This window comes from Paroedura picta, chromosome 2 (assembly GCF_049243985.1).
Source record: "Paroedura picta isolate Pp20150507F chromosome 2, Ppicta_v3.0, whole genome shotgun sequence".
NCBI lineage: Eukaryota > Metazoa > Chordata > Lepidosauria > Squamata > Gekkonidae > Paroedura > Paroedura picta.
Window position 1 is genome coordinate 127,617,966 of NC_135370.1, and position 12,813 is coordinate 127,630,778.

The window sequence follows — 12,813 nt, forward strand, 5'->3', positions numbered from 1 at the left end:
AGTGATATCAGGGCTCTCTCAGACTCACCCACCCCACAGGGTGTCTGTTGTGGGGGGAGGAATGGGAAGGCTACTGTAAGCCGCTTTGAGCCTCCTTCGGGTAGGGAAAAGCGGCATATAAGAACCAACTCTTCTTCTTCTTCTGTGAGACTGACAGTTGCCTCTGAGAGAACTGTGACTAGCTCAAGGTCACCCAGCAAGCTCATGTGTAGAATTGGGGAATGAAACCTGGTTCTCCAGATTAGAGTCCACCACTCTTAACTCTATACCATACTGGCTGGAGGGGAGTTGCTAGTATGCTAGTATGGTTGAAAATTGTTTACAAAAAGCACCTTGTTCATGCTGTTTGGCAAAGGTTGCATATTGAAAGGGAGATGTGTAAGCAAAGGAAATGTTTGCATTAATACCACTGATTTCCTATCTCCAGGTGTAAGTTGCAGAGAGCAGTCAAGTGTCAAAATGTTCAGCCACAGCTGCATAAGCTGAGTTGTAACAGTTTAAAGGCAAATTCTGCCTGGTCTGATTTCAAAGACTAGGGTGGAACTACTGTTTCATCTTAATGGGCTCTGTTTAATTGCCTTAGACCTATAGGGCTGGCACTCCCGTTTTCCCTTGTTCACTCCCGTCTCATCTCAGACACTTAAAACTTTTGATAATTCCTAGCAAGCTGCAACTGCATGCCCTGTAATTACCACTCTTTCAGTCCTGCAGTTCTTTCCAGTAGTTCCCATATTCTAAATTGAACACTAGAGTCATTTGCACATGTCCAAAAGATTCCATGCATGTTGGAAGTAAGAGCAATTCTCCCAAAGGTTCCTCCTTTAGTAAGGTTCATTTGACATGGGTAAGTGTATGTGTGTGAGGTTTTTTGTCATTTTTTTGTATCTGAAAGGAACATAAGCCATAAAGGGGGGGAGCAGAAAAAAGCAGCAGGCGTCCAAGTTCAAAAGGTTAAAATCCATCTCTAATGAGGCCTTCAATCTGCATCTGAATGGAGCACTCAGCAGTTTTATGCTAGGTTACCCAGCCCTCACCTGCTTAAAAAGAACACATTATGTAAATTTTATAAAGGAAAAGTCCCTGTACAATTTTGCTAGGAAATTGAATTGTGGTGCTGGCAGATGGAAGATTTCAAAATGAATACAGTGGTACTTTGGACCAAGCAGCAGCAAGCAAGCTTGAAACAAAGCAAGAGTGAGTTTTGCTACAGTGAAGAGGAATGGAAGGAAGTTAACCCCGGTACTGGCTTGCAACAAAGAGTGATAACATCTTTCTCTCAACAAGGAATGATAACCTCTAAGAGGTGAACTGCATCTTATCTGCACCTGGAATTCCATTCTGAGCACACAGCTCCCAGGTGCACATAGGCTCAATTCAAATGATGCACAAGCAGAAGAGGCTTAAGCCTCCCCCTCCCTTTCTGCTTTTCCAACCTGAAATGGCCCCGGGGAAACTTCCATGTACTGTTGACAATATGTTCCCTAACAGCACAGATAGCTGTTCTTGGGGCCATAGCAGGCTGGGAAAAGAGTGAAGGCTGAAACGTCTTCTCGCATAATGCGGCCCCATTTCAATTAGTTTCTGAGCCCAGAAATTGTTTACAGAACATGCCCGTACAAAGACCATGTGGGAAACATATGGAATTTCCAATGTGTAAATTGGTGTTAATGGGCAAACTTGTCATTGGTGTACATTACACTTTTTAAAAAGATGATATTAAGTAGCTTGTCCTAATTTTAAGGTCTAAAAAAATGGATTATTGATGTTTTTTCCAAAGTTGAGGTTAGCAGGCCCATAAAAACCACTCTTACCCCTTAGTAGACTAATGATGAAGGCGTTACCAACAGAGTAGAATATTTATTTACTCTTTTTTGCAATATTTTTAATGTAATTATTTTTCATCCTACCCTTTGTCCAAAGAGCCTCTTGTGGCGCAGAGTGGTAAGGCAGCCGTCTGAAAGCTTTGCCCATGAGGTTGGGAGTTCAATCCCAGCAGCCGGCTCAAGGTTGACTCAGCCTTCCATCCTTCCGAGGTCGGTAAAATGAGTACCCAGCTTGCTGGGGGGTAAACGGTCATGACTGGGGAAGGCACTGGCAAACCACCCCGTATTGAGTCTGCCATGAAAACGCTGGAGGGCGTCACCCCAAGGGTCAGACATGACTCGGTGCTTGCACAGGGGATACCTTTACCTTTACCTTTTACCCTTTGTCCGAGGAACTCATGGTGGTTTACATATCCCTTTTATTCTCACAAGCCCCCTCTTATCCTCATTTACCTTATGAGGAAAATTAGACTGAAAACCAATTGTTGTTGTTAGGTGCGAAGTCGTGTCCGACCCCATGGACAATGATGCTCCAGGCCTTCCTGTCCTCTACCATTCCCCGGAGCCCATTTAAGTTTGCACCTACTGCTTCAGTGACTCCATCCAGCCACCTCATTCTCTGTCGTCCCCTTCTTCTTTTGCCCTCAATCGCTCCCAGCATTAGGCTCTTCTCCAGGGAGTCCTTCCTTCTCATGAGGTGGTGTCTCAGTGAATTTCTTGGCTGAGTGCGTGATCTGAACCCAGGTCATTGCAGACCTAGTCATACTCGAACCACTAGATCACACTAACTCCCTGTGTGCATTCAGGTAATTCGGTTTCATTGGGGCTGATCTGCAAGCCCTTTAAAAAATACACGAGTATCTTGTGAATGTGTTGGTATCCTGTGATAGTTTGTCATCTCTTAAAGCAGGGGTAGTCCAACTGCGGCCCTCCAGATGTCCATGGACTACAATTCCCATGAGCCCCTGACAGCATTTGCTGGCAGGGGTTCATGGGAATTGTAGTCTATGGACATCTGGAGGGCCGCAGTTTGACTACCCCTGTCCTAAAGAGTCAAAGTAGACTTAATACCATTTTCAATTTCTGTTGGAAATAGTGAGACATGTGCTTAATCATCTTGGGTGCCATTGATTTACATTGACTAGCTAAGTATTTGCTTTATTTTTCTTTCCTGATAGAAATCAGTGGTTCTGAAATGCTTTATTGTTCTGTTCCATTGTGCCCCTGATTGGAGTTTCCCCTTATTCAAGGATTCACTTCTAGTTAATTATGAAGTCTTCACAGCAGCATGCATATAAAACAGACTTGTCTGGCAAGCAAAATGTGATCAGAGTGACTTCTGGCAGGGAAGTGCAAAAGCCATGAACACTGCTGTACTTTGCTAAGAAAAACGCAAGTTCATACAGTTTAAGATTTAAACAGATGGAACGTGAAAATTACTGCTGAAATGTGTTCACTTTCCAATTGTGCATCTACTACAGCTATTTGGCCCTTGCCAAGAAACAGAAATGCATCGAGCAACAGAAAAGCCTTTGATAAAGGAGCTAGAATCATAGAATCATAGAATCATAGAGTTGGAAGGGGCCATACAGGCCATCTAGTCCAACCCCCTGCTCAACGCAGGATTAGCCCTAAGCATCCTAAAGCTACTGCAAGTAGATGCATAGCCCCATGTATACAGAATATTTGAGGCAAGGCTTTCATGCAGTTGTCTACTTTCACTGGCCAATAGGCTGGAAAAGGTCTGTTTTTATCCCATTATTAAAGAAAAGGTGATGCTCACATCTGCTCAAACTGTCGGAGTGCAGCCCTGATCTCCCACACAAGTAAAATCTTTTTGAAGATCATCCAGAACCATTTCAAATCAACCATTGATACTCAGCTACCAGATGTCCAGGATGCTTTTCGACACGGCACTCGAGACCACATTGAAAATTTGCTCTGGATTCTTGAAAAAAAAACATGACTATCAAAAGGCCATCTATCTATGCTTTTATTGATTATTCTAAAGTGTTTGTGTTGATCACAAGAAGCTATGGGATGCCTTACATGAATTGGGAGTGTCGTCCCACTTAACCCACCTCATCAGTTCATTGTATTCCAACCAGGAGGCTGCAGTATGAACAATATATAGAGACACTGATTCGTTCAAGGTCAGACAAGGAGTGAGACAAGGGTGTATCTTATGCCCCTTTCTTTTTAACCTTTATGCAGAGGTAATTATGAAGAAGCTTAATCTGGAAGAATCTAAGATCGGAGTCAGAATTGGAGGTTGTAACATCAATAATCTCCGCTATGTAGATGATACAACACTCCTTGCTGAATCAGAGTGTGATCTGAAGACACTGGTAAAGAGACTTAAAAGAAGAAAGTGAAAAGATGGGACTATACCTAAATATCAAAAAGATCAAGATCATGACAACTACTGGCAGTAGCACCGAAGTCACAATTGACAATGAGAACATTGAATGTATTGATGATTTCATCTTTCTTGGCTCTATGATCAATCAAAGTGGTGGATGCAGTCATTAAATCAAACGGCGAATAACACTGGGCCGGAACGCAATGTTAGGCATGAACCGAATATGGAAGAGTAAGGATATCTGCCTTAATACAAAGTGCAGGTTAGTCAATGCCGTTGTCTTCTCCATAACAACCTATGGATGTGAAAGCTGGACCCTGAAGAAGGAAGACAGGAGGGGAGTATAGATGCTTTTGAATTATGGTATTGGAGACGAATGCTGCGAATACCATGGACAGCCAAAGTTACCAACAAGATAGTTTTAAAGGTAAAGGTAAAGGTATCCCCTGTGCAAGCACTGGGTCATGTCTGACCCTTGGGGTGACGCCCTCCAGCGTTTTCATGGCAGACTCAATACGGGGTGGTTTGCCAGTGCCTTCCCCAGTCATTACCGTTTACCCCCCAGCAAGCAAGCTGGGTACTCATTTCACCAACCTCTGAAGGATGGAAGGCTGAGTCAACCTTGAGCCGGCTGCTGGGATTGAACTCCCAGCCTCATGGGCAGAGCTTTCAGACGGCTGCCTTACCACTCTGCGCCACAAGAGGCTCTTATTTTGGACACATCATGTGATCAAATTCACTAGAAAAATCATTAATGCTCGGCATGGTCAGTGGCAAAAGCAAACGTGGTTGCCAAAGGACCCACTGGCTCGACATGATCAAAGCCGATACAGGGATGACCATGAACCAACTAAAAGAAGCAGTCAGAGACAGGGGCGCATGGTGAAGACTTTCCTAAAGAATCACTGAGGGTCAGACACTACTGAACCGGATAACATCATCACTTTCACTGAACTTCTTGAGGAACTCTGATAAGTTTCCTGGGAATTGAAGGATTTTGTAGAACAGTTTACATGCACACAGAAAATTATTGGTTGATCTGTAGCACCATACTACATAGTTTTTGCTTGCATAGACTTAAATTTTCTTGGCTCTGGCAAGAAGGAATCTTTTGTACACGTGAGGAACCCACAGGTATGCTTTAATGTAAACACTGTAACAGTAGGACCTTAGTCTGCCTGTGCTGGTAGGTCTGTTTTTATTCAGGATGCTTTGCTGTTCCAAGTAGTTCCTGCTACATGACACTATACATGGCACATTATGTTACAAATACCCATCTAAAACATTCCGAAGTGTAAAATGAAGTTCATCCCTTTGCTATTGCATTTTTTTTTTAAGCCTGGCGACAAATGAGAGAACACACACATTTGGTTGACAGGATTGTCTGCCTTGACGTGTGTCCTTAAAGCACCAGAACCTGCCTACTTCATGCTGTGCCTTTCTTGTGTCCTTGAATTGCTTGGGGAGGTGCTCTTTGGCTTGGAATCTGGGAGTTCGGCCCATGTGAGCTGCAGAGATTGGCAAATGATTAGTCAGTGATTAAAGGCAGCTTTTTTCTTTTTCCTTGGCCTGTGAAAGATGTTTACAGTGTGGGTTAGTGTTTCACAGCCAGGCCAATACAGTTCTTAGAGAAGCTTCTGGAACAAGTGGATGAAAAACGCCAATGAAAACCATTGGATTTCCATTTTAGAGCAGGAATTGACGAAGACAATACTTTCTGGGAAGTAACTGGGAAAGTAACTGGGAAAGTACTGCCAGTTGATGCAACAGGTTGCTTGGTTCCACTTAACTACTAATAAGGTATGCATTGGACAAAAAGCTGTGCTGTGTCTGCTGATCAACACAATAGCCACCTCCCTTGTTCATTCAGATATATATTGAATTCTGAAAGTGTGTCTATTTTAAAGGAGTTGTACTTGGAACAGAGTTGCAAGTTAAACTGCTAAGTGCTAAGAGCAGAAAGAAGATATCCCTGAAAGAAAGTTCTTAAGTCTCTTCTAATGGTTGGCAAATACTTTGTTTTCTATATGCATTTTGACTGAAACACAGCTGACACCAGGAAATGTGTTTACTGATTAGAAGCTGGTGGTTGGGGGCAATTAAGAGGCCTTTGTAACTCTGGGCTGTGATGCTCCTTGTGTGGCTGTAGCTGATGCATGGTCATCTCTTTGAAGCCCTTTGCCAGAGGGCATGTTTTGCCTTTAACCTAGATTCAGAACATACCTAACACACTACTAGTTGAAACCAATAGTCTACAGGAAGGAGTGAGGTCACATCCCTGAATTTTAAGTAGCTATGCTCTTTTGTAATTCACAGGGATAACGTTTTAATGTAGCAGCTTTTTTAAAAATCTTGTTTCCTCTCATAGGAAGCAGTTTCTTTGTATGTATACAGACTTCTTCATTTAGTGGACTTATAATCTCTTTCACTTACTGTGGCTTATGACAGATTTTGATTTGTCCTAGCTGTCTCATCTATTCTATCACTTCTGTGCAAGTCAAAAAAGAAATCAAAGTGACCAGAAGTAGCTGTCAAACAAAACTAGTTCTGGTTTACCTCAAGTCTCTTGAATGAAATCTACAGATGAGGCAGCCTATCTAGCATTTTTCTTTAAAAACAAAGATAACACAAATTGATGTGTTATGATTTATATGCAGTGTACCTGAAAATTAGTTCAAGCATGAACACAGTCCTTCCATCCTCTTAGTATGAGCTTTGCGACTCTTTCACAAAATCTCTCCCAACTTGTTCAGTCCCCCCACTCAGTTCTTATGGGAGGTAAGGTCAAATATCTCAGTTCCCTTCCCTTCCTAGTCTTCAACAATACCTAACCCTTTTTTCCTCTTGTTGCAGGTAACGAATTCCATCCAACCAAAACATTGGAAGGTGGAAAGGATTAGACTTTTGGTGACTAAAAGATGTGCCATGGAATGGTAGGAACAAAGAGTACCACGACTTCACTGCTTGCCTTGTTCAGTCATGGGTTGTTTTTTCCATTGGTCATCTTCAGTACTCCTGGAGCGGAAGGACTGGTCTCAAGTAAGTAAAGCTCTCTACATAGTTAACTAAGGACCAAATAAAATTGTTTTCACAGATAGATTCCATTTGAGTAGCTTTGTTATGTACATTTTTACAGAAAGAACTATTAAACCTGCATTCATTTTTAGGCCTTATAATCAATCTGCCTTGGCAATAACAAATGTTCATATAGTGTGCATCTATATACAAAAATTTGAACACTGAGGAATGTCTGGGAGGCCAGAACACATTTGATCCTGTTTTGATGTGATTCAAGGTTATCAAGGCTTTTAACTTAGAAATACTGAAATGTATCAGGTTATATAGATTCAGGACTTCTTAGGTCAAATATGCGCCACTTCAAGGGGGGATTGTGCCAATATTTTTAAAGTTTCATTGCACTTTTTAAGAAATACATATAATTTGTCTAATTTATTTCTCAAAATATTTTTTTCTTTCACCCATCGTTTGGGTACTCAGCTTCACAGAAAGGTTCTTCATCCCCAAAGAATACATATTTAAAAAATTGCTTGGTAGCTTTAAAGGCTCTTGCTGTTGTCATAACAAGTTGAGTCAAAAGAATTAAAGGTTTCTAGCTTTGTGATGCATTCTTATAAATAAAATGATGAGTTCTCCTGGGCAGGAATAATAATATTTTTGGTTAGGTAATTCATATCATACATCATACAAAGTATATAATTTTGTGAGTGTGATAACATTCATGAAGAAAATAAAGGGAGGATAGTGAGTGTATTCACTTTTAGTAACTTCTCACCAAATATGACAGCTTCAGTGTCTTGGATTTGTAAGAGTTGGTTCCTGGGTCTGTTATTTGGAGATACTAGTGTGACCAAGAAACAGAACCCAGAATACTGCCATATTAACCCTTGGTGGCTCCTATTAAGCTTTTTGTGGCAAAGTAGATTTGTGGCAGGATATGAGTTTGGCCATATTCTCCAGTTTTTTATGCCAAAAGTATTTTCTACCATGTGCTGCTATTTATTTGGGGAGATACAAAATACTATTTCTAGCGGCATCGCTTTGGTGAGTCTGTGACAAGGCACAGTGTAACCCTGCAGCATTCTGGCTTTCCCATCTCCAGTTGCTTGTGGAGGGTCTGAAAGTTTTCAGGTCATCCATCGGCAGGAGTTGTGGGAGGTGTTGCAATTTGCATGCAGTGTAATTCTTTTACTACATTCTTTCTGTGGGATTGGTCAGATGAATAAATTCCTTTATCTAGTAAAAATAATATAATAGTTGAAGAGTAGGGGAAAAGCTACACAATACTAGCCCAGCCTTGTTTTGCAGTAATCTCATTATCCTTATTGATAAATGTCATTATCCCTATTGATAGAGATACAAACCAATCTCATTATCCCTGTTGATAAATAACTGAAGCACCTCATCCCTGAAACATTCAAGGTCTTAGTTTTAACCTTCAAAGCCCTCAATGTTCTGGAACTTGTATGTCTGCAGGACTGCCTCTCCCATTATGACCCCCAAGAACACTAAAGACAAGTGATCAAAAACGTCAAAAAGGTAGCTAGCCAGGCTTTTTCCCATTTTCGCCAGGCTCAGCTACTAGTGCCCTACCTGTCCCCGGAACACCTGGCCACAGTGATCCATACGATGGTCACCTCCAGAATAGATTTCTGTAACTCGCTCTTTGCGGGCCTGACCTTGGGCTTGATCCAGAAGTTATAGCTGGTACAGAATGCGGCTGCTAGGGTCCTCACTGGAACACCATGGAGGGCCCATATCCAGCCTGTGCTGAGGCAGCTGCACTGGTTGCCAGTTGCTGCCCAGATCCGGTTCAAGGTCCTATGTGGTCTGGGCCCCACATACTTGAGGAACCGCCTTTCGCCCTATGCCCCCCGCAGAGCTTTATGGTCTGCAGGTGCTAACCTATTGGTCATACCCGGCCCCAGGGAAGTGCGCTTGGCCTCGACCAGGGCCAGGGCCTTTTCTGTCCTGGCCCCTACCTGGTAGAATGAGCTCCCGGAAGACCTATGAGCCCTGCAGGAACTTCTGCCGTTTCGCAAGGCCTGTAAGACAGAACTCTTCCACCAGGCCTATGGTTGAGGCCTGTGCGCTAGGTAGATCTAACCCTCCCTTTTGGACAACTCTGTAGGCGGCTTACAGTTGCTTCCCCATGTCCCCCCCCCCAGGGGGGGATAATAGGGATTTTTATAACTTTGTCGTCGCATTATGTCTTGAACTGCGGCTAATGGGGTTTTTAGCTTTTAGCTTTAAGGGTGTTTTATTGGGGAATTTTATGTGTATACTGTATATTATATTGTATTTTGACCACCACGAGCCTCTGGGGAGTGGCAGGATATAAATCGAATAAATAATAATAGGATCTTTGGCCCCAAAGAAATTGACTTCAACCAGGGCCCAGAACCTTTTCGATCCTTTCTCATTCCTGTTGAAATACTCTGCTTGGGGAGATCAGGGTGCTGTGGGACCTTCTGCAGGGCCTGTAAGACAGAGCTGTTCTGATGGGCCTATGGTTGAAGGCTAAGTACATAATAATTTCAGCTGGCCTTTCCTACCTATATTCATCGTCAACACTGCTAGGAATTGACATGTATATACTGCTTCCCCCTTTCCCTTCCTGGGCACAGACCGTATAGTATGGGGTAAACAGCCTTGTATCTTTATATCTTTGTATTTTTACAAAATGTATTTTAATATATTTTAATTGTAAATTATAATTAGGATTCTATATTTTAAATGGTATAGTATTTGGATTGCATGTTTTTATTTATTTCCTAGATTTTTATACTGCCCTCCCCTACGGCCCAGGTTACCTGCTGTAAGCCACCCTGAGCCTTTGGGGGTGGGGCAGGTTTTAAAATGCAATAATAAAATTAATAAATGGATTTGAGAGCCAAGTAAGTACTTTATTCTGGCCGCTTTCTTGTTTCTTCTAGCTTTCTGAATTAAAAAGTACTCAAACTATAGGAGAAATGAGTATAGGAGCACAAGGCCTTCATTCACAAAATTTCTTGTCTGTTGCTAGATATTAGAATGGAATACAGATCAGCTTTAGTAAACAGTGTCATGTATGATGTGTCTGACACTTATTTCGGGAAATGCCATAATAAACAATGAGTTGTTCAGAAGATCATACTATGGTGCCTGAAACATTCATGGAGCTTCCTGCCAGATGTTTGGCTGGATTATATACACTTGAAATAGTATTTAGAATTTTGGAGATTGTAGTGAGTCATGATTGGCACAAACTGGCTTTGTTAAAGATGACACCACAGCAGGTGTGTTAATGACCATAGTAGAAGCTTGCTTAGCAAAGACGTAAAATTATATCCAGCATCTACTTTATCCGTACTTAACTTTCTGAAAGTGCCCTTTTCTCTCTGGGTTGCATAAAGCCTCAGCCAGCTTTCTCCTGCTGTCACCCAAAAAATGTAAAAATGTGGAATTAGGAGTATATTTATTCAGTTCAAGGGAGCACTTGTAACTCTGTCCTGAATGACATGTTAAAAGTAGAGGGCTTTTCAAGGTTCTTTTATCATCACAGAAGATGATTTGGCATGTAGAAAGCTGTGCAGAAGAGAACACTGGGATATATTTCACACAGCATTGCTTGGGCTTAGAATCATAGATTTGGAAGGGGTCATGAAGACCATCTAGTCCAAACCCCAGCTCAATGCAGGATCAGAATAAAGCATCCTTGATAAATATCTCTGAGCCAATGTGGAGATTGGAGGTCTAGCATTAAAACGCCTATAGTCTTCCATCCAAGATTGGGGACAGAGGGCGGCATTAGAGAGAATATTCCAGCAGAGTCCTAATATATGGAGTCCCGCATATGGAGGATCAGTAGACACAAGAAGAATGCCTCCTGTAGTCGCTTAGTTAAGTGGCTCACAACCCACTGTGAGCCAGGTTCCATTGAGAACTTATAGACTGATGTTTTGCAAATGGTGCTGAAGAAAGTAATGAAACAGGCTGTGTTTGTGCTGGAATCTTGTTCAGTGTGTCTTCCTAGCTTTGGAAGCTGTGATGGACTGGCTCAAATTAAATCTGAAATTAAATCCAGCAAAACACAGATCCTCCGGCTGGGCCAGTATATATGATGCACCTCTCAGCACTACATGGGGTCTGTTTAACATCTACAACCACCAACAACAGTCTGGGTGTTATTTTGGAGACCCCCCTACCTATGGATGCCCAGATTACATACGTCACCCACCAGGCTGTCTACCATCTTCACTGGGCACAACAATTTGCACTATTGCCGCCATGATCCATGCAATGGTCATCTCCAGACGAGACTTCTATAACTTGCTCTTTACACAAGGCTGCCCTTGAAGCTGATCTGGAAGCTCCACCTGGTCCAAAACACAGCAGCCTGAGTCTTTACTGAGACTAAATGCAGAGTCCATATCACACCAGTGCTCTCCCAACTGCACTGCTCCATATCAGAGACCAGATCAGGTTCAAGGTTTTGGTGCTAACCTTTAACCACTAAATGGTCTGGAACTTCTGTACTTATGGGATCGCCTCTTCCACTGTACTCCCCAAAGAGTACTCAAATCCAGCAATCAGTTACTGTTCAGGATTCCCAGCCAAAAAGATGTAAAACCGGCCTCTATCAGAGCCAGAGTCTTTTCAATCCTGGCTCAAACCCGGTGGAACACACTCCCTGATGAGATCATAGCCCTCTGGGACCTTAAACAGTTCTGGAGGGCCTGCAAGACAGAAGTTCCACCAGCCCTCCCTACCCACAAAACAGCAATTCACCATCCACAAAAACATTAAATCGCCCAACAGAATTGGGCTCTCAACAGGGTTAAGAAGGTGGTTTAAGAATATAATTTAATACGGTGTGATATATTTTAATTTAAAATGCTCCACAACTGTTTAGCAATGTAAAATTAATTGTATACATCCTGTTGTTACTTCCCCTGAGCCAACCAGGAAGGGCGGGCTATAAAAATAAACTAATTATTACCATATTATTTTGTGATTGTTGTCTGTGGCAGTCGTCCTCAGAAGTCCTGCCTCTCCAGGCCTCTGAACCCCTGTGGTTATAGCCTCGGGCAAATCCAGGTCATTGTCAACTATCAGAATCCATGGAACTCCACTGGATGGGATGTGTATGTGTGGAAAAGCCTAGTTTTAAAAGGGACTTTCCTCAGACAGGGATTTGCATCTCTGGATAAGAGCCTCACTTCAGCCAAGATTTTTATCTGCCATTTAGGTAGGTTATGAGTATGTTTAGGGAGGAAAAAGTTATTTTTAGGTGATAAATAAACATCCTGATAAAAGCCAGAAGCACCATATCTACCTAAGCAGTTCCTGAGAACCAGAGATTGTGATGTAAAAGAAGAATACCTACACCTTTGAAAGAATCTGTTTTGGTAACTATCCAGGTCCAATAAACCTCCTAACCTGAGGTAAACAGTCCGGGGAAAGGGCGAGAAAAAATTGGTCTCAGTGCTTGTTATAAATTGGCCCATTTACAAAGTATGAAACACCTTCTGAAGAAGACATCTCTGGGACATGCAGTTTACACACTGTCAGCATTTTACCATAAACTTGTCACCTGTTCTTTGTGAATGCAAATGATTGATTAGAGCA

The 12,813-nt window shown here is 42.2% G+C and overlaps 1 protein-coding gene across 3 annotated transcripts in view; it reads left to right on the plus strand.

Moving 5' to 3' along the window:
- Positions 1 to 12,813, plus strand: part of SUSD6 (sushi domain containing 6) — a 75,433-nt gene that overhangs the window by 33,521 nt on the left and 29,099 nt on the right. For all 3 annotated transcript variants that reach the window (XM_077322603.1, XM_077322604.1, XM_077322605.1), the window contains exon 2: positions 7,039 to 7,224. In XM_077322603.1, the coding sequence (XP_077178718.1) occupies positions 7,104 to 7,224 (121 nt within the window). In that variant the 5' untranslated portion in view covers positions 7,039 to 7,103. The remainder of the gene's footprint in view (positions 1 to 7,038; positions 7,225 to 12,813) is intronic.